General features: G+C 40.5%; 2 protein-coding genes across 4 annotated transcripts in view; one reads left to right on the top strand and one right to left on the bottom strand.

Annotated features, from left to right (window-relative positions):
- Window positions 1-7173, top strand: part of ST6GAL2 (ST6 beta-galactoside alpha-2,6-sialyltransferase 2) — a 54096-nt gene extending 46923 nt beyond the window's left edge. For all 3 annotated transcript variants that reach the window (XM_087758438.1, XM_087758435.1, XM_087758436.1), the window contains one exon: window positions 2245-7173. In XM_087758438.1, the coding sequence (XP_087614564.1) occupies window positions 2245-2513 (269 nt within the window). In that variant the 3' untranslated portion in view covers window positions 2514-7173. The remainder of the gene's footprint in view (window positions 1-2244) is intronic.
- LOC148055811 (pinopsin-like) overlaps window positions 1-27325 on the bottom strand; it is a 92557-nt gene that overhangs the window by 566 nt on the left and 64666 nt on the right. The window contains exon 4 of the mRNA XM_087758439.1: window positions 25097-25330. Coding sequence (XP_087614565.1) covers window positions 25097-25330 — 234 coding nt within the window. The remainder of the gene's footprint in view (window positions 1-25096; window positions 25331-27325) is intronic.

Genomic DNA, 27325 nt, shown 5'->3' with positions numbered 1-27325 from the left:
TAGGGATTAAATATTTTTTGCCGTGAATCCATGTTTTTTCCTGCTTAAGACTAAAGTTCATTTAAATTTGTGGCCTTTTCCTTTGAAATTGATCTGCTTAGCTTTTCTGAGACCATAGATGCTGTAGCGTATAAAGCTGTACAACAATCTGAAACATTTTCAGAACCTTTCATTTATGATAAAAGAAGATTTAATCACAGAAGTAATTGTTTTTCAGTTACTTCACACATCAGGCAGGGAAAAAATCATTTTGATAATCTAATGATACACAGCAGGGAGAACATAAGGTTCTTTTCATTAGCAAGCCATTGAAATCTCTTGTGTTCCCAAACTGCAAACTAAACTTCAGAAAATGGCTTTGCTTAATTAACAAACCAAAATAATTTTTTATGTTAATTCATGTCACTTGTGAGAATTACCCAAAACACCTTTGATGCTTTATGATTCCAAAGCTATTGTACAGAAAAAAACAACAATTACATCAGTTCTCATTTGTAAGTGCAAAGTGAGCAGAATTAGTACAGCTGTCTCCTCTGAGAGTTGACAGTCATATTCAACAGACAGGGATACCAGTAATGCAACAAGTGCTTCAATACATTTTCTATGTATTTTTGTTTTTTAAGCGAAACCTTAAAAAAAATGGTGTCCAATGCTTACACCGTCATTTTCCTTTCACATGGCTATGGGAAACAGAAAAGGATCCGAGCAGCTGTGATTGATGTGAAAGTATTGCAGTTTAGACAGTGCTGTTGATCAATATCTGATATCAGTCCCTTTTAAAATACGTGGCCACAATAGCAAGTTTTCTCTTATTTCAAACCTATAAAGACCTTTTGTTAGTATGGATTTACAATTGTGCCATAGAAAAACAAAGTTTGCATAAGCCCACCTATCTTCCTTCTGAATCTGTCCTGTTCTAGTTTTGATCTTGAGCATGGGATAAGGAGAGTAACAGCATCTTAGGACTGCGCCTAAGCTCAAAGCAAACCTTTATTTGGCTTTAAACAGGAAATGAATTTCCATATGGCCTTTCTTAGCTGCTATTGACAGTGCTGCTGATAGTCTGCCTTTGACATGCGGCAGGCAAAAATGGGTTGGCACTTTATGGATTGCTCCTTGCTGAGTAGGAGGTGGTCAGGGGCTTTTAGCCATGACAGTGCTGCTCTAAGAAGGAATTCACCTTCTTCAGCCTCTCTCCATGAGACTCTTAACAAAATTCTTAGAAGCTGTGAGCTTTTGTGCTACCATATAGTGATATGTCCTTCTGGATATATTTAGACTGCATTCTCAGTAATGTCTTCCTGCCTAGAGAGAGGCAAGTGGATGAAAAAAGTCGAATTGGTTCAATTCTAGACTAAGAAAGACCAACTTTGTAATAAGGTGGAGATGTTTCAAGGAGTATGTTGATACCCTAATATTGCCAACGATCTGAATGAACCATCCCAAAGTTGTCAAGGGAAGAAACATGGATGATACGGGCCCATCTTCCTATTCTTGTTTCCCCTTGCCATGGTATACAAAAAAGGAAAGGGAAATCACTCACTTCACTAGCCTTGAAGATTAGTATGTATGTAAATATTTGCAAGACACAGATATCCAAAAGCACAGAGGAGGATAGGATGGGCATACCTGGAATTTTTTTATATCTCCTGTACATGGCAGGTCTGAGTTTAGCTGTGGAAGTGGTAGAAGTACCAAGAAGAGCTCCTTAAAAACACCAGACAACTGCTCTGTGTACGTGTGTGTTCTGTATTCTGCAAGTGAATGTAAAGACCTGGTCTGTCTTGCTAAATAGCTTCAAGAACTGGTAATATACAAGAAAAGCAAGAAAAGTTATCAGCTGACTCAAAAAAATTAGCATGCAGCTGCATTAGGTCCCTGATTCTTGTATGGGATGTTTTGTGGACAGGATAGGGTAAATGGGGGGAGGGGGGAGAGAGCAGTCTTCTCACTCAAGGAGGCTGATGGTGGTATGCAAGCCCTTTATAGGCTTTTTACTCTTTCCTTATGATTGTTGTCCTACCCCATTGACCCTACAGGGATCGCAATCTTTATGTATCAGGGACAAGTGAAAGCTGCTCTGATAAAAGGAACTACCATTCCACTTAATTTTACAGAAGTAATACTTCAGGTATGCAACATCAAAGGAAAGCAACAAAGAAAAACAGATTGGGTGACTGTAGGGAAACTTCTGTGAGAAAGTAGAAATCTGGCATTCACTTTTGTTTTCACTTTCTTCTCCAGGTATCCTCATCATGATGTCCATGTGTAACGAAGTGCACGTGTACGAATACATCCCTTCAGTCCGACAGACCGACCTATGTCACTACCATGAACTCTACTACGATGCAGCTTGTACCTTAGGGGCCTACCACCCACTGCTCTACGAGAAGCTTTTGGTGCAGAGGATGAACAAAGGTTTGCAGGATGATCTGTATCGGAAGGGGAAAGTCATTTTGCCAGGGTTCAAAGCTGTCAAGTGCCCTGAACAAAATAATTTCTCACACTTGTAGAAGAGAGTCCTTCAGAAACAATGTGCAATAAGGTACTACTGTCGTACTATAAACAAGAAGAGAATACTTGAAAAATGTATCTTAGACCAATCTAGTCTTGAGTCTATAAATTGTAATTAAGTAGCAGGCATGAGAAATACTTCTTTTCTGAGCCTGAGTATTTATTACTGCTTTGCAAATAGCTAAAGAAAAAAAAAAAAGGCTTAGCTCACGAAAGGTGCAAAGGACATACTTAGGCAGAAATATAATGTATTGTTGTGGGTGTGACTGTCAGAATTTGTCGGTGGTCTCTTATGCCACATATGCTAGACTGTAACTTCTTTTTTAATGAACTTATTTAACTGTTAAACCTGACATTGTGAAACAGCCTCTATTGTTCATGCACAGAGCGGCCAGTTGAACAATGCAGCGTTTCTCATGGCTCCATGGGATTTTCACACTCTCCAAGAATGAAGTAATCGCTACTCTGAGCTGTGCAGTCATTGACTAGAGTAGACTTTAATTCCCCTTCATACGCAGGCTCAGTTACAGACCTCCAACTGTACAGGGGGTCTTATGGTGGCTATGAAGACAGTGCAGATGGGAGATGGCTGTACACACAGCTAAACCAGTTAAACTACTGGGTGTACTTTTGATGCCAGATCCCCATGCTCAAACTGACTGCAGAGGGCAGAGGGAAAAGAGAAATGTCTCATTTCTTCAGAGAGCAACAAACATATTCATAACCCATTCAGGAAAAAACTCCCCCTGGGAGGCCTATCAAGAGGGTGTAAGTGAGATAGAAATTATGCCTTCCCCTGGTCTGCACAGATGAAGAAGATCCAGAGAAAGCCAAGGGAGGCTGTGCAGCACTCACACATCACACTGAAAGCAAGCATTGAGGGAGCTCACCTTTCTGCAGCAAAGATAGCATTTGGGATTACAGACATCATTTGTTACGTATTTCATTGGGATCCAAATCAAACTCACTTGTTCACAATTTACTGCTGTTAAGAAAGTATAGGGAGTTTTCTGACAAAAGAAGAGGATATCAGCGTTTCTTATTTAACGTTTGAAAGACTATACCCCAGAGAAGCTGTAATGCCTGCAAAAAACCTGACTACGGATTGCATATGGAGATAATTTGATATTTTCCTTCATAACACACAACGAGAATATTCTCTGAGGCACTTCTAAAAATCTGCCTGGTTGCTAATATATTTAAAACATTATTTTTCATGGCAAGCCTTGAGTTTCAGATTTTCCGAGTGGCAGGAGGTTAATGTTTTGGGTTTTTTTTTCACACAACTGTACCCTTTCTCTTAGGGTAAGTATAGCAGGAACATATGTACACAAAAGCACAACTATATCCTACTCATGTCGATTCAGTAAAAAGGCAGATGGTTCAAACAGGCACTGAAAAGAATATCTGAGTGGTTGTGGTGGAAAGTATTTTTTGTGTTTTGTCTTAAGCAACAAAAAGGCAATTGAAGAGTGCACACAATATTAAAGACTATTTCCTCTTCAATAGTAATGTAAGTGTAATCACAGAATCTTTTTTCTCTCACTCTGCTCTTTGGGTCTGATGATTTTCCTTCCTCAGAAGTGAAGAACATGTGTCTTACATAGGACTTAGCCTTCTTTTCCCATGTAGTCTCCTAATTTGGGCTTTATGATCCTCTTAAGGTTCCTCTTATTAACAGAAACTATGTCCTGATGATCTAAAAGCTGTACTTCTGAGTTGTGTGGATAGTTATGTCCATAAATCATTCTGCTACATGTCAAAATGAACAGGTTTCACTCAGCCTTAGATTCTGAATATATTACATACTGATTTCTTTTTAATGTTATGTATGCAAGCAACTTTTATTCTTAATAACACTGTTGTTTAATCTTGTGGGGAAGAGATAACCTACATAGAACTAATCTATTTTTCCATGTGTTTGGTACCCTGTTTGCAAAACATATGAAGTCTGAACAGTGCAATCAAACATGTTTCTCTTTCCTGTACTCTGGGTTAGCTACCACATGTTTGTAAAGGAAGGGAGTTGATTAGCTTTCTAGAACTAATGAATATGCTACTTTTCCATAAGCAGGAAATTCTCAAGTTCTGAAAAGAAAAAAAAAAGTATATCACTTTGGTCTGAAACCACTAACCTTTAACTTTGATTTTCATAAAGAAGAAAAATACTAGCTGCACTACTCAACTACCCACAGCAGGATTATGTTGTATTATTTCCTCAGTTATTTGTTCGAGACGTCATAAAATGAACTGTGTAGTTTTAATTTACTGGACTGTGCACATTCAAGCCTTCCAAGCAGAAATTTTTTCTTTGCTCTATCCTGATTTATATGGCAGTCAGTGCTCCTTCCACAAGTGCAAATGTGGGTGCAGAGCTGTGCTGCAAACGCTTGCTCACAGAGGAGGAAGACAGACTTGTGATGCCCATCTTCTTGAAAAAACAAGGATCCCCTGGCATGGCTTCCCAAGACTGGTTTCCACTGTGATGTTTCATTGGTCTGGCTGCTCAAATACCTTGTGGCTGCTTAAAGAGATTTTACTCCCCTATCTTGTCCTGTCCTCCTTCGGTTTTTGGCACAACCCCAAGTGTGCCTGATTTACTAACTGAGGGCTCACCTCCACTTGCTGCAAGAGGGGAGGGGGCAGAAATAAAAGGGGAACATGGAGGACCTGGAGAGGTGCTCCCCTCACCACTGCTTACACTCTGTGGCATTGGCACTGGTGGCTTTTATAAGACCCCCCCCCACGTATTTATGGGCGTTTCCCCATCCCTCGCAAGGGCAGAGAGATCTTGACAAAGAATCACATTCAGTAAATTTAAAACAATGAGTGAGTGTGTAGTAACACTAAACCATGTATCTTTTAATAATAATAACGCATGAGAGTGCTGGTTTTAGATACATATACTAAATGCAGACAATGTGAAAGGAAATGTGTTTTCCCACACAGATCATGGGGGGCTTTGGGAAAAAGATATAGGCATGGCTTCATAGCTCTCCCACGTGGCTGTCGCACCCTAACAGAGCGGAACAGCACCGTAGGTGAGAGGTTTGCCTAAACGTAGCTCGAGGTGCATCATCAGCCAAGCAAATGCCTCTGCTAGTGGACCCCTGAGCTCCCTTCACACTTGCTGCAACGATGCAGGTTTTAAATTTATGGAGTTTTACTGACAAGTAGGAGTAAGTTGCCTTCAAAAGCTATCGAGCCTCATTTCTGTGCCCTGGTGCTGTGGACAACAGTTGCACTTATCTGAAACAAACCAGAAACGCAGCAGCAGCTTAAGGAAATGTGCTGAGTTTATGCTGAATTTCATTATGCTCTTTTTTCCACTGTGAATTCTGTAGCTTTTCTGACTTGCGGTGCTGTATCATTTTATGCATTCAGCCTTTGGATGGTTAAATCAAGGTATTCTTCTGTTTATTCAAGAAAAAAATAGGAAAGATTTTTCCTCATTTTGAGCCAAAACCTTTTTTGCTAGAAAAAAATTATTAATTGTTCCATTCCTTTATAGTTCTAAAGCTTACCCGAGCATAAACTCACAGCTCAGTCAGTCATTCCTTGGATTAAACTACTAAATCTTCTTTTCTTACCTTGCTGTGCAGTTTTACGTTGTTGAAACTCTGGTAAAGTCAGTGAAATCACAATGATACAAGAAATAGGTACCTTTGGGGAGAGAGAGGGGGGTGATTTACACACTCTAATCTACACTCTGTACAAATTTAGCTAAATCAATGGATGTCTTTGGTCAGGGCACTTTCTTTGGTGAAAACATCCAAAGTCTGAACTTGTTGCTGTAGATCTCTTAGCAAAGTCAGCAAAACTGAGACAGTTTTTTTTCTTAAATGAAGACAAGAGTCTACACTCGATGGTTGCACAGACTGCACACAGTCATTTTAGAAATGGATTGAATTAAACAGGAGTTCAAAACACATGTAGACCAATCCAATCCATAGTGGGGTTTTTCTTTTTAATTTCCTTTTTCTTCAGCAGTTTTTAAGGGTGGAAAATGCCATTTGGACAGTGACACAGATGTACCATGAAAGGAATATTAAATGCATTGACTGCAAAAATAAATGGCTACTATTTTTCCCTTCATGCTCTGTAAATTGATGCGTATTGAATAAATGAAATTGTTTTTTGAAGTAGGTAATTCAGAAGACTGTCATTAGAAAGCATCTGAATCTTTCCCGGGAGCTATCCTCTCACGCACAAGGAGGATACCTGATTTAACTGTTTGAAATTTAAAGTAGCCCATGTCTGGGCATACCTGCATCACTGAATGCATTTCAACACTGCAAATTCCTTCTCTCTGGCTTAGTGATCAGGTTCAGAGTTTTGTTCTTGAAATAACAGTTGTGTGTAAAAGCCTTACATTTATCCATATCATCTCATCACTCTCATAATATGTAGTCATTGAACTATTCAAATATAGACTGTGTACTTTTTTAATAGCTTTGAGAATTATTTTGTATGATGATTTTTTTAAATGAATGTGTTCTCTAATAACAAAGCTTAAGATTTTACAGGAGTCACATTTTTAAGCAGTGTTTGTATACATTTTAACACTTTTTATATTTTCTATTATGATTTTGTATATTTTTATGTATGCACAGTGTACAGATTTTTTCCTGTAAATAAAACATTTGTTTTCATTGTTTAGGAGTGCTGGTCTTTTCATATTTTCTGGAGTGGATGACACTGAACTGCAGATGGCACAAAACAGGGAAAGTGCCTGTTGGTTCTGCCCACAATTGCAACGAAATCTCAAATGGAAACGGACAGATAGGCTGACAAGTAGCTTTCCCAGTAAACTACGGAAAAGAGGCAAATATTGTGAAGCCAGTTTTATTCTAAAATGAGCATGCCTACCCGAGCAGGTGCTCTAGGATTCCCCTGGGAGATTATACCATACTGCTGTAGCTTTGGCAGTAAATTTCTTGGGATAGTCAAGCCTTCTAAGGATGTCACGCTCTGGTGACTTGATGTTGTACTCAAAATGCTGGTAAACTTCCGCTAAATGGCTGTGCCACCCATTAAAGGAATCCAGCGTCATGTCTTAAAGAACAAGAACAGACTTTTTTATCAATTATTAATTAAAGTGAAAAACAACTTACCAAAGCAAAAAAATAACTTGCCATTCAGTCTGTGATGAAATGCCATCTAATTTAACCACTACAAGTCTGCTTACATCCATTAAATGTGAGGCATTCTGCTGCTTTTGGTAGTCTTTAAACTACGCAGTGGCTGGAGTTGGGCCAATGGAGGTGACAGTCACTGTTTTCATCCCAGGGAGTTACCGTGAGTCCATGCCGACAATAAAGCCAGCTACACATTAGTGGAATGACAAAAGTTGGATTGCTGTGGCGTAAACTCCTGGCAGCCAGTAATCATGCAGCTCATCCTGCGTATTACACCACCTCCTGGCAGGCAGTGTTGAGGGGATAATTACTATATGTCACGATACGCAAGTAACACCTCTCAGAAAACTCAGAACAATAAACTATACTAGGGGATAACCTGAATGCTGGGATGCATGAACGAACCAACTAATTGATGCTTTTCAAATCCATCAACTTTGCTTTTACTCTGTTTTTTTTCATTTAAAAAACAACAACAACAAAACATGATCACTGTATTCATATGATTAAATGCTCAGTAAATGTTATTGTCTATGACATAGGAGAGGACGTTCTTGTCTCATTGCATAAAAACCCATATCTCAGTAGGAGGTTGAAACCCATGAACTATATTGTGTTAGGTACAGAGGACATCTTGCTGTACTCCCTGTTCTTTAGCAGTGACAGCTCCAGGAGGTGTGACATTACCTTTCTGGTAGTATCTCAGGGAACCTGGAGGCAACTCATTTTCAGGTTTATTCCCAAAATTGCACTGCCCCTTTCTGAACAACATGCCTTTGAAGGAGGTATCTTTTCTCTTTTTGTTCATAGAAGTAAGTCAGCTGTGTTTCACTCGAGCAGCTCTGAGGGGTCGAACTTTATGCAGGCACTTTGGTCTATCTGCATTATTAGCTCACCTGTTGTGATCTGGCTGAAGGACACGTCCCAGAATGCCTGCTCCAACTTGCTGTCTTGACAGCGGTATGAACCCATTGAAGAACAGCTAGACAAGCGAGGGAGGAGCCAGCCTTTTGCTATAATCACACCTGCCACCTTCTTCTGCAGGAAACTGCACTTGCAGTGATGATTAAGTAGTGGCTTACTGGGGGACTACTTCATCAATCAGTATGAACAGTCCACTAACACTTGTGGTTTGGCTGGACTTCTATTCTAGCTCTCCTAGCATCTTGATCTTTCCAGGGTGAGAAGTGGATAATTTGATTGTTTCATCCGAATAGCGTGGATTTATCTGCTGCACCCCAAAACCTACCAACGTCCAGTCCATACATGTATCTTTCCTTATTTTTAATGTTTAGATTCTACTTTCTTACAGTAGTAAGTTACTACAGATAGAGCACTTCAAAGAAATCACTGCACTTTTGTGGAAGTTAAGTACAGCCTGACCCCTGAGCTTCATGCCTTGATACCGAAGGCAAGTTAGAAGTGCATGCCCTGTTACTTCTTTTTCCTAAAAATATGCTAATATTCAAGTAAATGCTTATTAAGTTTGATGGAAATGCTAACTGAATATATTAAAATGACAGGGAACTAACTCTAATGCAGTAACATAGTGGGTTTTTTTTCCCTGGAGCAAGAGTAGCCACCACAGAACTGGCAGCCCAAGTAGGTTGTGACAAATCACAGGCAGAGGCATTGCTAGTGTGATATTGCTGAATTCTTAAAAATTATTAAAGAAAAGGGTTCAGGGGAAGGAAGGAGAAGAGACAAGGAATGATGAAGCACAGTAAGGAAGCAGAAAGAAACAGCTAGAAAGATGTACCATACCAGATGCAAAGGCAGAACTGCTGCTTTTTCCTAATAGTCACTTAATTGGTTTTGGCTGTTTGTTTTCTCATTTTTTTCTGCACATTTGGAGAGGAACCCAACTCATCTGTTGGGCCTCATCTTGCTGCTGTCAGGTTTAGTCTGGTGGCACGTGATCTTAAAATGAAGAATTAAGGTAGAGTGATGAACAGGAATTGACTTCTGCTGAGGCTCAGCTTCTTTGTAAACACGTGAATCCCACAAATTAAACTGAGAAAAGACTAATGCCAGCAGAGTTTTGGGGTTCCATTGCTACACTCTGAACAACCTCCTTCATGTGCTTATAGTCATCTGTATGATACCTGAAATAAGAAAACCCATTTCCTCTGGTGACCTGTTTCTCCGCATAGACAAATACAAATTGAATACCCTCTTGGTTACAGGATGCTGACAGATAAGGGATAATTACTGTAGCAACAACTCCTTATATGCTTGTGAGAGGACTCCCAAGGGGTTCAGGAGGGCAGGCAATAGACATCACAGCTGCCTTGATTTTATGGAAGCAGCCAGAGGGGAAAATTGCTACCAGTGCTGACTCCAGGCTGTGTCAGCTGCTGTTAATTGCCTTGCTCCCAGACAGTTGCCTGACTGCAACTGAGCTTCCTGGTTAAATATTTTGCTGGCCCACCTTCTAAACAGTGGGGTTTTTTCACCCTCAGTCCTGGAGTGCTGATGCATGTGGTGTATTGGCTATGTCCTGCACTGTTGCTACCATGTGCAGCAGGTATGTCTCCTGTGCAGGTGAGGTTCTTGGTGGGGTGAGGGGGGGGGATGCAAGAGGTTTGGGGGATTCTGGATTGTTTTCTATAAAACTAGAAGACTTTTTTTTTCTTTTAAGCATAGTTTAGTCATTCTTATAGCAGTTCAAGGAAGCGTAACATGAACATGCCTCAGGAAGCTAGAGTTCATGACTTGTGAGTTGTCTGATGTTTTGTAGACTAGGTGGTATTCCTGATCCAAAGTATCTATGCCTTGGATTAAGACAAGGACAGCAGGAAGAGTTTTTGGCAAGTTAAGGCAGGAAACATGAGATGTGTCTTTTGTGCAAGCTAAAAGTGCCTGAGGTTTACCCCTAGGCCCAGCCTTGCTGCCCATGAGGCACATAAGCCAGGAGGCTCATATAAGGTGCTATATCCTGAGCACAAGGAGGACAGATGTATGGGCAGATGACCAGGAAGGAAAGGTGGGGAAAGTTCTGCTTTGGGCCTGTTTCTGAGCCTGTTATTTCAGAAAAGAGGACAGGAGGATTTGCTGAAGCTTCCTATTGGATCAAGCAACATTATTTTTCTTCCCTACCACTATTCCTCTCTGGAGGTGTTGGGTTGTTTTTCAGTTACTTGTTTTCTTCTATACAAATGAATTATAAGCTATCTGATGATCCTAATTTAGACTTTACAAATGCATGGGGCTGAATGTAGCTATCAGGCCATTAGGCATTGTAATGAGCAGCTGGAGCATCCCAAGAACAGTGGAGATGAGAAGAAAACAAATCAATAAGCTGTTACCAAAGTAATACTAACAAAGTTGTTCTATGGTAGAAGAGCAGGGAAAGCAGAAAAAAAAGATCATACATCAACGTCTGGTTTTTTATTACCTTATTTTCATGGATATAGCATACTACTCAGATAATCCTTGATCACTTAAAAGTACTCTTTTTAGATAAGTCCTCATGACATATGCTCTCATATAAAGTGAGAGATCAAAGCTGGAGGGATCATAAAGTGGAGATAGTTATTTTGTTAGAGGAAACGGAGAGAAACTTTTCTTTACCCATACTTCAATGTAACCAGCATGGCTGCTGAATTTCAAAGGGATTGGCTGTGCACATGAAAGCACAATATTAACAATGCTACCATGTCTTCAATGCCCATTGGTTTAAGACAGCACTGTTGCTTTCAGTGGGGTTTATCACTGCGGGAAAAAAAGACCAATTGTCATATTTATCTCACACATGCTCTTCCCTGGCCTTAAACAGAGCTACTAAAACCCATACAGTATACCAAAGGGGTAGCATATGTGAAGTTAATTCCTCCTACCTAAAAGAAACTTTAGAAGTGTTTCCTAAAGCAACGTGAGGAACAAGAACAGGCAAAGAACTTCAGTGAATAGCAACAAAATGGATCCTGCCTCTATTTCCTATTCCCATTTCATTAAGTCAGAATTGTTTAGGGTTTTGCAGTGTGATTGATGGATCCTGACTGACAGAGGCAGCAGCAAATTTACCAGTCCCTACAGTAACATTTTACTTCATGATAAGAAATGAAGGGTCTATTACTACTGTAATATGGGATGAGTGACTCCAGATCATTTTGAAATAACTCCTGTTTTGCTGAAAGTTCAAAGCATAACAATGAGAAGTATTTTGACACTTGAAAAATGTACGTGTTTATATAGTCATAGTCAATATGCTGTTCTGCCTACCCAGTTTCTTCTTGTATTTTCAGTTCTTCACCCATGGACTCTGGATCAGCCCACAAAGATTAAAAGAAACACTCCAGCTGACTGTGATGGGTTTATGCTGATATATCCTGCCCCAATTCTGCTATGACTAAAGTAAATTAATAAATACTTGTAGAAATGTGATCTTATTGTGTCCTTTTTGCTGTGGGTTATGAGCTGCCTATCCTTGGCTATGAGTGTAATGCATGTTTAGGGAAAACAGTTCTTCCAGATGTTCCTTACAGAGTTTCACTTAGGCTGAGACCAAGACCACTGCACAAGGAAATACAAAGCCGTATTTTCCTGAGGTTATTTTTGTAGTATGATACCATTGGCTGTCTTCCCTTGTGAATTACAGGGCCTTTTTGCTTGAGGGTGGGTCACTCTTTTATGTTCTGCTAACAGTCATGCACACAAAAAAATTCCAGCAGCTCTTCGGCATTTTCTCTACTGAGTCTTCCTCAGCACTATCTTTCATTCTTCCTCTGGCTAAAACACAGGTTCTTACGAGCCCTCCCTTCCCCCAGATTCCCATACCACCTGCCCTGTTGTTACAGCTTTTGTTGTCCAACATGATCATCAGTTGCTGGGGATGACATACTGGAGGTGCTCTGATATGGGAATGCTGGAAGAACCTTTTAATTACCAGATATGCATCCTGCTGCTGGATGAGGGCTGTTATTACAGAGCTTACAGTGTTTTTCAGGCAATGAGAGCTGCAGTGTGGTAAGTGGTGGGTGGTAACCAAGTCTTTCCAGTCTTTTATCTTTATTTTGGTTTGCAGCCAATTAGGTATTGGTTTTACCCAAGACAGAATTAGAAATTATTGAGGGTGCTTTGATTTGTGACTGTGTTTTGGTAACAGTTGTTTGGTTTTATGTATAAGTAATGCAATAACAGAACCAATTGGGTTGAGAAATCAGAATTTCTGTTGTGATGGAATTTTTAATTCTTCTACAACTTCTTTTTTATCTCGGACAAAACCAAAACAAATTATAAAAAAATTCCAGACAAAGTCTTGGATTGTCAAAATATCCAATTACAGGTAGATGCCTTCAAGGAATTATAGTTCAGCTTCATTCTGCCTGTTGGCCTATAAACTAGATCTCTAGGCTGGGCTACATTTCACTGCATGTCCTCCCCTAGCTGAGCCACCGCTGTTCCTGCACTGGTGCATGGGGAATGCAGTCTGGTAAGCGAGCTTGATCTGCCTGGTTGAAGGACAGTATTTTTCACTGAAGATATATTTTTACAGTAATCAAGGTGTAGAAGCTTAGGCGTGGAGGTCTGGCCTGAAATGGGACGTCTTGTCCTTATTTTTTTCCCTGCTGAAAATAAAATTGGCAAAATTAACAGCTTCTAATTTTGCAGAAACCACATTTTGCACCAAGAAAATGCTTTAATGGGAAACTGCCTAACAAGTTACAAAATTGCCTAGTTTTTGTTTTATAACTCGTATGAAATCCATTGATTTTGATGTTGGTCATCGCTGAAAGAGAAGGCAGTGAAGGTGAAAAGGAAGACAAGTTACATATGTTTTTGGTTAACCTTTGAATCCTACTTGTAGTGTATTCCTATTGGCCTAAAGGCAGCATACACAGAAGTCTTATAAAGCCCTGGGTGAGTTTTAAGGTCTTGAGTAAGTATTTCCCCTAAAGGGATAAAATATTACATCTGAAGCAAGGTCATCCAGAAAGTACTTGGTATCCAATATTTGTATCCTATATAATGGACCCCTGCATATTTCTATACACCCATTTCTGAAAATCTGGTCCTAATTTAGAGTAAAGGGATTTAAGAAGTCACTCTAGAGCTGATGTTCTTGTTTTCAGTTCAGATTCTGAAGATAACAACAATCAAGAGATTTAAGCACTGCAAACAAGACAGAAACAAGAAATAACTCCTAATGCATTGAAGCGTTGGTCCTCTACTAACATCCAGTGAACTCCTTAGGAGTTGTTTCCCAGGTGAAATACACAGTCCCAAGCATGATTACCAAAAGGGTTATGATTTGAATAACTGTTTTTTTATTTGAACTTTCCATAATTTCAGAAAGCTAAAAGAGATATTACAAGGAAAAATAGAAGAGGAAAGCACTGTGAAGCCAATGTGTCATTAACCAGGGTGTTGCTTTTGCCGTCGCATGCCCAGGCCACAAGAGTGGCCCGTGGCCTATAAAGCAAGGCGATGCAACTAATGAAAGATAGGACTGCTTTTGCTATGACTACACATTAGTGATGACAACTGGGCATATTCTTGGTCACAGGCATTTACACAGTATCAATAGCACTGACTACTTTTGAGCATGAGATTATGTATAGCAAACAGTAGTACTAAAGATGTTTGTAATTGTGTTTAGATTTGACATCGATACGATAGCATAGAATTGAATATTTTCAGTTGGAAGGGACCTACAACGATCATCTAATCCAACTGCCTAACCACTTCAGGGCTGACCAAAAGTTAAAGCGTATTATTAAGGGCATTGTCCAAATGCCTTTTAAACACTGTTAGGCATGGGGCATCAACCACCTCTCTAGGAAGCCTGTTCCAGTGTTTGACCACCCTCTCAGTAAAGAAATGTTTCCTAATATCTAGTCTGATCCTCCCCTCATGCAGCTTTGAACCATTCCCGCACATCCTGTCACTGAATACCAGAGAGAAGAGATCAGCAAAGATGAAGAACATAAGTCACTGGAGGAAATGAAAATAATTAAACCAGTTCAGCCTAGCAATATGGAGATAGAAGGTGATCTGTTTGTGGTGTCCCAGTATGAAGAGAACACAACTACCAAAGAAGGGCTCTTTGAGAAAATCAGAAATAAAGGTTTATAAACTGGCTACAAATAAATTTAGTTTGAAAGCAGTTACTATGCTAAACATCAGAGGAACAAAGCTCTGCAACACCTTCTACTTCAAAAGACAAGGAACCTCAAATTTGTTTTCATTTGGACACTGTCAAATTTCTGAATTGCATTAAATGATGCAGTTTATAATGAAAAGGGATTTATTCTAATGAATTACAGGCCCAGTATAATTTTATGTTGTATTTTCCATACTGTGGCAACCATTATTTCCTTGAGTACAGCAGCTTTTTTCCCCTGAAAGAAGGACATCATCATTAAATCATAAAATAAAGTTCTACAGATTTGAATCAGACTCACCATGCAAGTTCATGAGGTTTTGATCCTCAAATTTCTCCTGCTGTAAAACTAGGATATATTTATCTGCTTTACAAGGATCCTGAGGATTAAATCAATTAACAATATTTGTTTAGAGGAGGTTACATAAATGCCGAAAAATATTCTCTGACTAGGAAATCTCATTTTGTTTTTCTCTCCATCCACCTAATCTGAAATTATTGTTGCTTGAATTGTTAGCTGGATACATGACTGCAAAGATATACCTGGTAGACATAGTAAAACTCTGAGAAGTAATGTCAACTGACACAAAATGTACAAAAACATCCTGCTCTGGATAAAATTTTAGTATTATGCCACTGCCACATCACTAGAGATTATTCAGTGATTGAACAGGAGAGGAAAATGAGAGGTTCTATTACCTCCAGGGTTACACTTACTTTTTCAAATCTTTTTCATCTGTTGAACTTGGTTGTCCTCATAAAGGAAATAAATTCTTTGTTTATATAATCTGTTGCATTTCATTAAAGATTCTGTTTCCTTCAGCTGACCTATGCCTGCATTCAGCTTTGAAATGGTAAGTTGCAGCAAATACATAGCTGAAGACCTATCTGTAAAATGTGGACATATTATAGAAAAGCAGAAGCATTAGAATTAAAACAGGGAATTCTGAGGCTAAATTAATGCTTGATCTTAGGCAGACCAAGGCACAGGCTAAAATTCAGTCTGATCCCTGACCTGGCATTGCATCTGAGACCACTGCAACAGAAGGTCCTGTAACATCTGTTCAGTGCAGCTTGGCAATGCTATTTTGAAAAGCAGCATAAGTTCAGTCTACCTGTAGATCCTCTTTGCCTTTGGAGGACCTTAACTGTCCACACCAAACTTGGAAATCAGTTCAGAAAAAGATACCAAAATGCCAAGTGCTTATACTCAACTTCTAGATCACACTGAAGCAATGGCAAGTGAGAAACAGCAGTCATTAGTACCTTATCCTTTTTTTTTTCCTGCATTTCTCTTAGCATTGACTGAGCTCTTCACCATCCAGACTCTTCCTTCAGGACAGATATACATGTGAAGACTGCAAAGATATACTGCTTTGATTGAGTTTCTGCTGGTATATACTTGCAAGAGTGAACAGGATACCAAGGGTTCTTGCTTACAAGAATCTTAACACCTTTTTTTTAGCTGCGAATATACCACATTCCTTGCTTCTGTAGTAATCTCTGGATACTGGAAACTTCCATTTATCTCTCAATCTATCCTGCAGGTTTAATGTTACAGGTGGAAGCATATGAAAAATAGCTGATTGTAAATGGTGTCCTGAAGCTCCCAACACAACTATAGGCTGATCACGATAGGAAAGTGCAAACAATTTGACTGAAGCTGTTTTTCCTGTACTGGAGAAAAGTTGAGATGTATAGCCCTACAAATTCTTTGAATCCTTAAAAAGCTTGTTGCTTTATTGCCTTTTGGATAGTGACAATGGTTTTAGAGGAGATATTTCCCTGCTAGCCCTCAAACAGGTAGCAATGTTAATCTCCTGTCATTCAATCACCACTAGGGTTTCCCTGTCTCTGCTATGACCCTTTCTATTGACCAGCTATAGAAAGTAGCTGGTCAATAGAAAGGTGACTATGGTCTATAGCTGGTCTATAGTAAGTGTGACTATGACCCTTTCTATTGACCAGCATCACCTGCAAGGTTGTCAGGAAACAGTTAGGCAACGGTCTCTCTTTTCTAAGCTAATTTCAATGAAAACCCACCACAGTGGATGTGACCTCTTAAGTTGAGATTCAACTACATTTTTGTTTTGAAAGTTGACTTATCCAAACAGATCAACATGTTTACCTGCATCAGGCCTAGGGGCTTATTCTAAATGACACCGATCACTCAAACCTCTGAAGAAATAGGTTAGTCATCTGAGTTTACAGAATATGTGGAAGAGACAAGAAAAGGCCTAATAAGTGTGTTATATGACAAGATTACTTTCTACATCATAGAATGATAGAATGGCTTGGACTGGAAAGGACCTTTAAAGATTACCTAGTCTAATCCCCCTGCCATGGACAGGAACATCTTTCACTAGCTCAAGTTGCTCAAAGCCCTGTCCAACCTGGCATCAAACAATTCCAATGACAGGGCATCCACAACTTCTCTGGGCAACCTGTTCCAGTGTCTCACCACTCTCATCATAAAAAATTCCTTCCTTACATCCAATATAAATCTACCTTCTTTCAGTTTAAAACTGTTGCCCCTTGTCCTGTCACTACAGACCCTGGTAAAGAGTCTCCATCCGTCTTTCTTATAAACCCCCTTTATATACTGAAAGGCCACAACAAGGTCTTCCCAGAGCCTTCTCTTCTCCAGGCTGAACACCAAATCTCTCAGCCTTTCTTCAGCGGAGAAGTGTTCCAGCCTTCTGACCATTTTTGTGGCCCTCCTCTGGACCTGCTCCAGCAGGTCCATGTCTTTCTTATGCTGGGGCCCCCAGAGCTGAACACAGTACTCCAGGTGGGGTCTCACGAGAGCAGAGGGGGGAGAATCAACTCCCTTAACCTGCTAGCCACGCTTCTTTTGCTGCAGCCTAGGATACGACTGCCTTTCTGGGCTGCAAGCACACATTGCTGGCTCATGTCCAGTTTTTCATCCACCAGTATCCCCAAGTCCTTCTCCACAGGGCTGCTCTCAATCCCTTCATCCCTATTCTATATTGATACTGGTGATTGCCCCAACCCAGGTGCAGGACCTTGCACTTGGCCTTGTTGAACTTCATAACATTCGCACAGGCCCACTCCTCAAGCCTGTCAAGGTCCCTCTGGATGGCATCCCTTCCCTCAAGCATATCAATGGCCCCACTCAGTTTGTTGTCATTTGAGGGTGCACTCAATCCCCCTATGCCTTTGATGAAGATATCAAACAGTATTGGTCCCAGTATGGACACTTGAGGGATGCTCTCTCTTTCTCTTCTGCACTACATGTCACTTCAAATTTGACCTCAGCTTCACTCTCTTTGCAGTCTCCTCTTTTCTCCTTCTTTCAGAAATGCCTGTTGTCTTTTGCCGGGTGGATATGGACTACGAAAGGATCCCATTGTCTTTGCTACAAACCCTACTCATTGCATTTTCCCATAGGTGTTCTGACCCATTCATTTCCTTTGTCTAATGTGGAGGTCTCTTCCCACTTCTGTAAAGCCCTGTGTTTCTCCAGTGCTATGAAAAGAGCAATATAGGAAGAGACATCAACATATTAGATGTTGTTTAAAATCATATATAAAGTAAAGAAATATTGCTGCCCTTCACTTTCTGAGTCTTCCGGAAAATACAATCTTTTAACTGGATGTCATTTCTGTTACTGCATTCCCTAGCCATAAGTTGCAAGTCATTATATAGTCCAAAATACATGTGCTTATCCTGTGTTTTTGTTCATTCATGTGTATTAGTTTCCAATTTTATTTAATATTTTGCTTGCATGAGAGGCAGCTTGGCTGCCTGCTTCCTACTTTTGCCCTGGGTCTAAAGAAGCAAGTCCTAAACCCTTCTGTGTTGTGGAAGCCAGTCCAGCCCCCAGAGAGCATCCACATTGCAGGCGGGACAAGGCTGAGCTCATGTCAACATACACAACAAGGTTGTACCAAGGATGTAGCCTGGGGCAGCATGGAGGCTGGCTAGGGCTGCTTGGGACCCTAGTTAAATGCCCATGTTATTTGTGTGAACTGATGGTTTTGTCGTGAGCTGCGAGAGAAATTCCTAAAGTAATTTTGAACTCACTCTGTAAAATGCAGTTATACCTCATGACAGCAGCAAAGGTGCCCTTGAGACCTTTCTTCTCTTTGCCCCTCAACTTTGAAAAGTCATAACACTGCATATTGGGAGAGAAATAAAGTCAAAACATTTCTGAACTGTACTATAATATTGCACTTAGTGTAGTGTATTCTGCACTAAGAGATCATTTTGACTTGGCCCATTTTCATCTTAAGATCTCGGGTGTGCAATTCTATTTGGACAAAAGTTCTCACCATTTCCAGATGACTGAAAAAGTAATGCAGCATCACTTCTTTATGCTGACTATTATTTACTCAAAGTCAGTCCAGCTACCAGTGAAGAGATGAAAAAACAGATCATGAGTATTAACATCTACATGAGTTTTAATGAAAAATTATAACAACTTATGATAATAAATCTTATGGTAAGTCCACAAACCTCTAGAGAGTCATGAACTAAACAAATGGGGTCTCTTTTCAGGACTTAATAGGTGTGTTCCAATTTGTGCATAAAATGAGGCTTGACACAATTGTCCCTGCATTGTACACTATCTTTCCAGATCTGTAGTTTTGTGTCCTCATGCAGCTAAAATATTTTAGTTTTCTAAGTGAGAAAATGAGCAGCTTATAAACAAAAAACCAGCATTAACTTATCCACATACTCCTGCAGCTTTAAAAATGAAACATTACCTTTTGTTGGAAATACTGAAAACTGCACAATACCACATGAAAATTGACTGTGAAAACACAGCTGTTATACAGCCAGATGGGAAATGTTAAGGTTATTATTATTTTTTTGATGACTATCATGTGTAGCTCTGTTTCCCAAAGTGCGTATGCATTTCTCCCTGCTCAGTGTATAAGATCAGATCAAGAAGGACTGAAAAGGGTTGCTAAAAAACTGCGTATATAAGGCACAGACAGATTATCATTAAAGAAAGAAGGACTCCTTGTTCCTCGTCTGGCAGCAGGGAAGTTCCAGGAAGGCCCTGGAAAAGGGGGTTGGCATGGGTAGCGACCCACTTGGTGAGAGGCGGGTGGTGGTGGTACAGCTTCCCAAGGACCACTGCAGCCATAGCATGCCTGGGGGGTGTCTGACTTGTGATCTGAGGCAGCACCAGTTCTCTGGATGGTGTGCTATCGGGCATCCTACTGTAGGAAAATAATATGAAAATGCCTTTCCTTTTACTCACAGTTCTAACCTGCTGGGAAAACACCACGTCCTTGCTGGGTTAACTCCTGCTTATCGCACATCGGATTCCAACACCATTCCCTGGCTTCTTCACAGCCTCTCCATAGAGGCTCTCAGTTTGGGTGCAGGTGGCTATTTTACTTTGTGTGCATGAACGATGAAGATAAACCTGAAGACAATTCAATGTGTGAGCAGTCCCACTGCAGTATCAGGGCTGTGTACCTGAGTAAGCGCTCACTCGTGAGAAGCATGGTTGCACATGCTGGGCTCAGGTCTCACTGGGGAATGGTCTTAAGTACATTATTATTATTCGAATCTCATTGTCCACCAGAAAAAAAAAAACAAAACAAACACAAAACAGAAGTCTTTGCAGTTGGCTTAGTTTGTTCTTTCTTTCTTTCTCCTTCACCCAGCCCCCCCTCAATACATGATAAATTTGGAAACGTCACAGTATTATTTATTTTCAAATAAGTGTGTATATTCTTTTCAGCATCATTTCTCCAGATCCTTGGGGAAAATGACAGGGTCAGCTTCTCTTTTTATAAGTGCAGTGATTTTAATACAAGAAGACAGAGAGTAGAAATCAAACTGCTAATCAGGGACTTCAACTCACATCTAATACATCCCTTCCCTCACACTCTCCCTCCTTACTTTTGCTTAGAGGCACTTTCTGACACCAAAAATAGCACATTGCTGATCACAGGGTTTAGGTGGGCTTTTTTCCTAATTGTAATATGCAGTACTAGATGTGCTAGTCTAAGTTTCAGTAGTCCAAGGAGCCTTAGGTGTGCTACCTGAGCGACTAAATGTGTGGAAGCCCATGACCTGCAGTGGAGCAAGGCTATTTTACATCAAAAAAGGCTGTGATTTTTAATATCTGATCCGTGGCTTCCAAATGATTGGTTCTGTAGATCTTTGAGAGATACAGGTTTAATTTGACTTAAATTTGGCTGACAGTAGCAATGCAGCAAATGCCTGTTTTCTCTCAATGATAACCTGAAGTTATGTGAAATAGCAAGTGCAGATTCAGTCAATCTCACTGTGTCTCATCCACAACCATACCGTCTCAAGCACTTATTATTCATATCTTGACTTCTGTATCAACAAAAAATGACCTTCTGATACATAAGATAAGGTTAACCTCAAAAGCTGCCACACCATTGTTATCCAGCTAATGATCCCTGGCTCTCAGTGCAGTATGTCCTCAAGTACATTTACACCAGCCAGAAAGCTCTTCCATGTCAGGGTCCCTGTGCCTTTCTATGGCATACATGAAAGCAAGATGCCCCAAGCGATTGTCTCCACAGCAGCAAGCCCATAGCTACAGGGAAGCTCCATATCTTTCAGGTGAATGCTTAATACCTGCTTGCATGTAATTCATGAAAGAGCAGGTTTCTGTCAGCACCGCCATGGTGAAAGGAAGGTAGTTGAAGCTGTCATTAAAAATCTCTTTGGAGTGGCTGCAAAGGTGGAAGTTTGAAGACAGACAATGTGAACTTGACAGGGAGCTGTGATGGGAGTAAAAGACACTGAGAAAGGCAAGAGAAGATGAAACAGAAAATCTGCAGAACTACATTAACTGTATAACTATAAAGGACTGATGCACTGAAAGCCTAAGCATGCTGACCCTGCCCAGCTTGCTCCGGCAACTGGAGGTAGCAGTGCCAGCCCAGTTAGCACGGTACTTGGCTGTGTGCTGCATTTTTGGGGGCCTGTCCCTTGGGGAGGGCTACCCCAGGCACACACGGCTGTGTTGCCAGAGGGTAAAAGAGCTATCCATAGTGAGAGAACAGGGAAAGCGGAGTCTCCTTCTCTACTGTCTCTCCCAGCTTCCCCCCGAGCATCACTTGGTCTCAGGCAGTTTACTGCTTTACAGCTTTGTCAGCGAAGCTTAATGTCTGCCTGGCATGATATCGGCCCAGCAACAGTCAAGCTTAAACGGTGCATCTCTCTCCTCCTGGAGGAGAGCAGAGGAAGAAGGAGAGCGGCATGCCCCGTGCCATCCTGCCTGAGGGAGTCCCTGCGACTGGAAAGAAATCCACCATTTCTCCCAGCGTTTTATCGCCTCAGGTCAGTGCAGAAGGCAACAGCAAAGACAAAACTTTTTCTGTGGGGTTCCTGGACCATGAAAGTGACTCAGGGCCTGCTTGAGAGTTAATTTAAAGGTGTGCTCTGCAGGATGAGTTTTAAGGCTGACTCAGAGACTGGTGGTTCCATGATATTCCACACTGATTTATGATAGCTGGAATCTAACACCACAGCTGCAGTCAGCCAATGCTGTTTTGCAATCTTTAGGGCAAGTACCAAAGCAAAAAGGTTAGCTTATGCACAGAGAACTAAAAATTAAGCCATATGTTATCAGTGTATTTATAAGACGCAGGAGTAAATAGCCTACTGTGGCATCTTGCATCTGTAAAGAGAGGACTGTGAAAAATGCAGGCCAGCTGATTTCTGTGTTGGGAGGCACCAGCCTCCTGTGACAATTCTCAGCTAAGCATGAAGCCCAGAAAAGCTGAGTGCCAGGAAGAAGACAGCTTTTCCTGAGGTGTTAAATTTGCAAAAAAGAATGAGAACAACTACAGAGTAGCTGAGGTGCTGTGAACGCTGGTGACGCATCGGATGAGGGTGTTACTATTGTTCCTGTTCTGAAAGGAAGGGGAACAGACGGAGGCATGTGTTTTACCCTTTTTGAGTGAAGTTCATTCCTCAGTGTCAGATAATTTTTTTTTTTTTTACTCTTAATACACAGTGGTACAGCAGATGAGAGCTGCAGGTTAATGCTAGGCATTACCTATTACTTTGGTTTTATGACAGTGAAAAGTATTTACCCCAAATCTGACTGAGCTCCTTTTCAGGAGTGATTTTTGTCATGATTTCTGCAACAATAAGGAAGCCAACTATGAAAAAAACCCAACCCACAGAGCGACTACCAGCTGGCAACTAATGATCCACCCTCCGAGACTGATTTGACTTTGCCCCCTTGCATTTTTTTGTTCAATGGTGGCAGCTGTGGAACAGTAGGCAGTGGGAAACAAATGAAATGTTCTCAGTATTCAAAGAGACAAATCTAATACCTTGGTCTCACATGGGACTGGAGACGAAGGAAGGACATTTAAGAAACTGTTTCCAGTTCCCTGCCGTGGTGCTTCTGAATTGTTGCACAGCCTTTCCAGTTCCTGCTGCTAAGAAACTGCTTGCCTTGCCTCAAAACTGTCCTAGCAGAATCTGCCCCTTGTAGACAGATCATCCCACACTGATCTTTCCTTATAAGAGATGATAAACTGGATCCAAGGTAAACCTCGTATTGAGAAACAAGTTAAGCATTCAGAAGTATTTCCTTTATAGCTGAAAGAGACAGCTACTGCTGTGCAAGTGTGATGTGCAAGCACCCTGGTTTTATTCTTGCTAATCAACTTTTTCTCAACAGTGAGCCTTTGCTTTTTGCCTCAGCACACCCACAGCAGTGTGACTGTCTCATAAGCCTTTGATGCTGCAGAATACACAGTTCTCAATAACTGATTGGAGCACTTGGAGAATATAAAAACATCCTGAATTGTGTGTATATCTGTGGATGCCAGGTTGTCACCACAGGTAATTGTACATGTGATTCTGTTCTCGAGACATATGGAGGCACTCAAGGCTCTGTACTGCATTAATGTGTTTTAGGACCCATATCTTTCCCCCGGTTTCCATACTCTTGCTATTTGGGATGTGCTCCATGTGTAAAGACAATGCCAAAATGTGTTTGAGATCTCTGTTATAGGCTGCTCCAGTGATCACAGCATGGTCAGATGATCACATAGAAGTCAAGGACCTCAGTCAAAGTTCTCAGAGAATAAAGAAGCAAGACAGATGCTGGTGTTGAGAAGTTTCCATAAGAATTGTAAAATGTAAGGGGAGGGAGAAAAAGTTACTGTTTTTTGCTTCAGCATTAGCAGTTTTCAAATGGAGTTCTGTGTCTTTTCCAACATCAGCTCAAACTAGACTTTGGAAATTAAGTCCTAGCCTTGAGGGAGGCATTGATTTCAAGGAGGTTTCATGGCTTGCCTGAGATCTTTCCCTCAAACTCCAGGAGTAGATTCATTCCTTGTTTAAGAACTTTAGGTTAGATGAACCAGACCAAGAATTATCTCAGGCTGTGGAAAAATTGGAATATTTTTCATTGTTATATTCAGCTTTTCCCTTTTCTAGGCTCCATAATAATACAATGCTGCTGTTGATAAATACAAAGTAGGCTCCAGCATACACTAAGCAAGAAAGGATAAAGGGGGGTTATTTGCTTTATAATACTATAATGGACATAATGAAGAAAGGAAATTGAGAACAACATCTAACATGTAATGAAATAAAAAAGATAAGGCACTTTCATAAACTATGCATGTTTTCCAAATTTCTTACTGCAAAATGCTCTTAAAACTTCCAGATCTGCCATTATCAAACTTTAGAGTCAGAGTTGTCAACACAGAAACATTAGGAAGTTCACTTTTGTGTACTGAAAATGCTATTTACGGGAATGAGGGACCTGAACTAGATCTAGGCATTTTAGAAGTGTTAGAATTGGCCTTGGTCCTTATGAGACAAAATTCATTATCTATTTTGGCATGTATCTGAGCTGGGAATTTAACACAAAGGATGTAGAAGTCCACAAAAACCGTAATTGCAATGACCATTTTTTTCCAAGGGGATCTGTCATGAAAATGGTATTTACAAATGGTCTCCTCCTTTATATTGTTTTCAAGGTCATGAAAACCCTTCCTCTTCTTGTCCCTCTTTTCTCCCCCTCCATGACTCCTAAATGTTTGAGTATTCTTCTTGTAAATAGATGCCAATACCTTTGGTAACTCTGCAGCAGTTAATTAATGCCCAGTGTGTCCTCAGAAGAACACAAGCAGTTTCAATAAGCAAACGTTTATCTGTTCTTCCTATCCAGCAATATATTATGTTGACTGCAAACACTTCCACCCCAAGACTCCAGTGATATTGTTTGGACAAGCCTTGAATGGCCTTCTCCCAAAGACACATCTATAGGACTGGTGGTAGTCATAGTGGTCAAGAATGCCTGACAGACCCCGAAGAAAATACAATTTAAAAATAATATATGTCTTACCTGCTTATTCATAAGTATGTAGATAATGGGATTGCAAACAGTGCTGCTTTTTGCTAGGATGGAAGGTATGATGCTTGCAACTGGAGTCACCACACCTGGCTTACCAAATGTTGCAAGTAATGCTATAACTCCATAGGGAATCCAGCACACGAGATAACAGATAACTGTAGTGATCACCATGAACAGTACGTGGTATTCTCTTTTGCGGGCAGCGTTCTTGTGGATTTTTCCAACCTAGAGGAAGGTGAAAAAAGATAGAATGTAAGAAGCTGAGCTGTTGGATTGATTGCTTTAACATCCTGGGACTATGGGTCTTGGATCAGCAATGACAATCAACATTGTAGTTCCAAAAGCAAAACAAAAACAAACCCAAAAGTGAGTGAATGCAGTGGGAAGACTTTAATCATCTCCACCAGCCACCAGGGGAAGCCCTGCAGACATCATGCTTCATGCAAGCATAAACCAGAGTCCCAGTGGAGACTGGAGCAAAAACAGAAAGGTGATGAAGTTAGCATCTAGTCCTTATTAGCTGGTAGGTCATCTCCAGTTGCTTTTCAGGTGTGGTATTTTGTGTAATTGTACAATGTTTTCACTCAAGTTATTCCAGTACATAGGACTTGCTTGAGATGGAGAAGCATTATGAAGCGCAAGTGAACCAACAGAAGCATTTTCTGTTCGGAGTGTGGAAACAGCAGAGCAACACTAGGACTGGGCTTAGTACCTCTGTCCTTGGATGTTTTCAAGGCTTGGCTAGACAAAGCCTCAGCTGGCCTGGTGTAGTGTTGGCAATGGTGACATTCAGAGTCAGACACTAGAAAAGCCTTGCAAACAACACTTTATGAAGTTTTAAGCAGTAGGAGTCATCCTTTCCACACTATTTCTTCCAGGTAGTTTACCATTTTGATAAAAGGGCCTCACTCCTGATAATAATCAAAACCAGGTTTTTTGTGCTCTTAAAAAGCGTGCCAAATACTGACATAGTTCAGCTATTGTATTGGGCTTTTTGGGGAAATGGAGTAGAACTGGGTAAACAGGAAGCGCAGATTTAAATGATCCATTTCAAAGTGATGGTACAACAGCCCATCTTGCTATCATGAACTTACCAGTAGTTACAGTCTGTGGGCAAAACCAGCTCTGCTGTGGAAGTATTTTAAGTATAATACGAGCTTCAAAATGTACTCTTCTTTGATCTGTTCTGGTCTGAAGCATCATGCCCTTTTGGAGTCTAGAGCTCTAAGATGGAGGTTAAACGGTAAAATAACAGCCCATTTTTATTTTTCTTAGGAAACATTCAAAAATATTAACTCCAGAATAGCAAGGCTGGTCTCTCTAAGCATCTTTGCAGCCAACAGAGAAAAGCAAACTGCAAGGAGCCTAGGTTTGGAGCCAGTCTTTCTCCACTGACTCTAGATGGAGCCTCAGCCCACTGGTCTCCTGAGGTTACGGTTAATTCCTCAACTTCCCCCCAGTGTGTGTTTAGCAAACCCAGATGTGCCAGCAGGATATCAGGAAGTATTCAAATGTTTAAAGTATATTGATTGAGTCTTGTACTCAGCCAAATGTAATTTATGTCCACTTTAAGATCTTTTTGCCTCCTGAATGCGGTACTTGAGAGTAAACTGCACCCAAAGGAACTAAGCTCCTGTAAAGCTACAAACATAAATAAGCAAAAAGCCAGCTCCCTGGAATGCAATGCATCCAAACTTTACCTAACACACAAAAAAAGTTGGAAACGAATGGGTTTAAGCTGAGCAGGAGAACACTGATGTGCACAACTCTGTAAATGAATAGAACACAGTTAAAGGTGGAAGCCACTAATTACCCGAGTCAAATGTCATCTCCTGTTGCCTGGTGTACAACTTGCACATGCTAATGCAGTAGAAATAGTCAGAGCTTTACCTACCTCTTTGTGGTGTGGGTGCTTTTGCATAGCGTATGTGTTTATGTATCAGACTGCAAGTTAAAAACATGTATAGTAACTGGGTAAGTAAATATGGAAAGCAAAATAATATGGTGACAATGTTTGTTTTCAGTTAATTGTGATTCTAGCCTTCTAGAGTGGTTGATTCTATTTGGAATTTCGGTAGAAATGTTCCTGTTGAAAGTAAATAAAACACACATCAACTTGGTCTGCTAAAAAATAACAAGTATTTTTCCTGTGTAGTCTTCCAATGATTTTCTGCAAAAAGGCAATTACAAAAAAAAAAAAATCCATTCTTTCTGAAAACA

The sequence above is a fragment of the Nipponia nippon genome, unplaced genomic scaffold (genome assembly GCF_047370975.1).
Source record: "Nipponia nippon isolate SJK-2023a ecotype South Korea unplaced genomic scaffold, ASM4737097v1 scaffold_2, whole genome shotgun sequence".
NCBI classification, from domain to species: Eukaryota; Metazoa; Chordata; class Aves; order Pelecaniformes; family Threskiornithidae; genus Nipponia; species Nipponia nippon.
The sequence above is the reverse complement of the archived record's forward strand: the minus strand, read 5'-3'. Positions and strand labels throughout refer to the sequence as shown.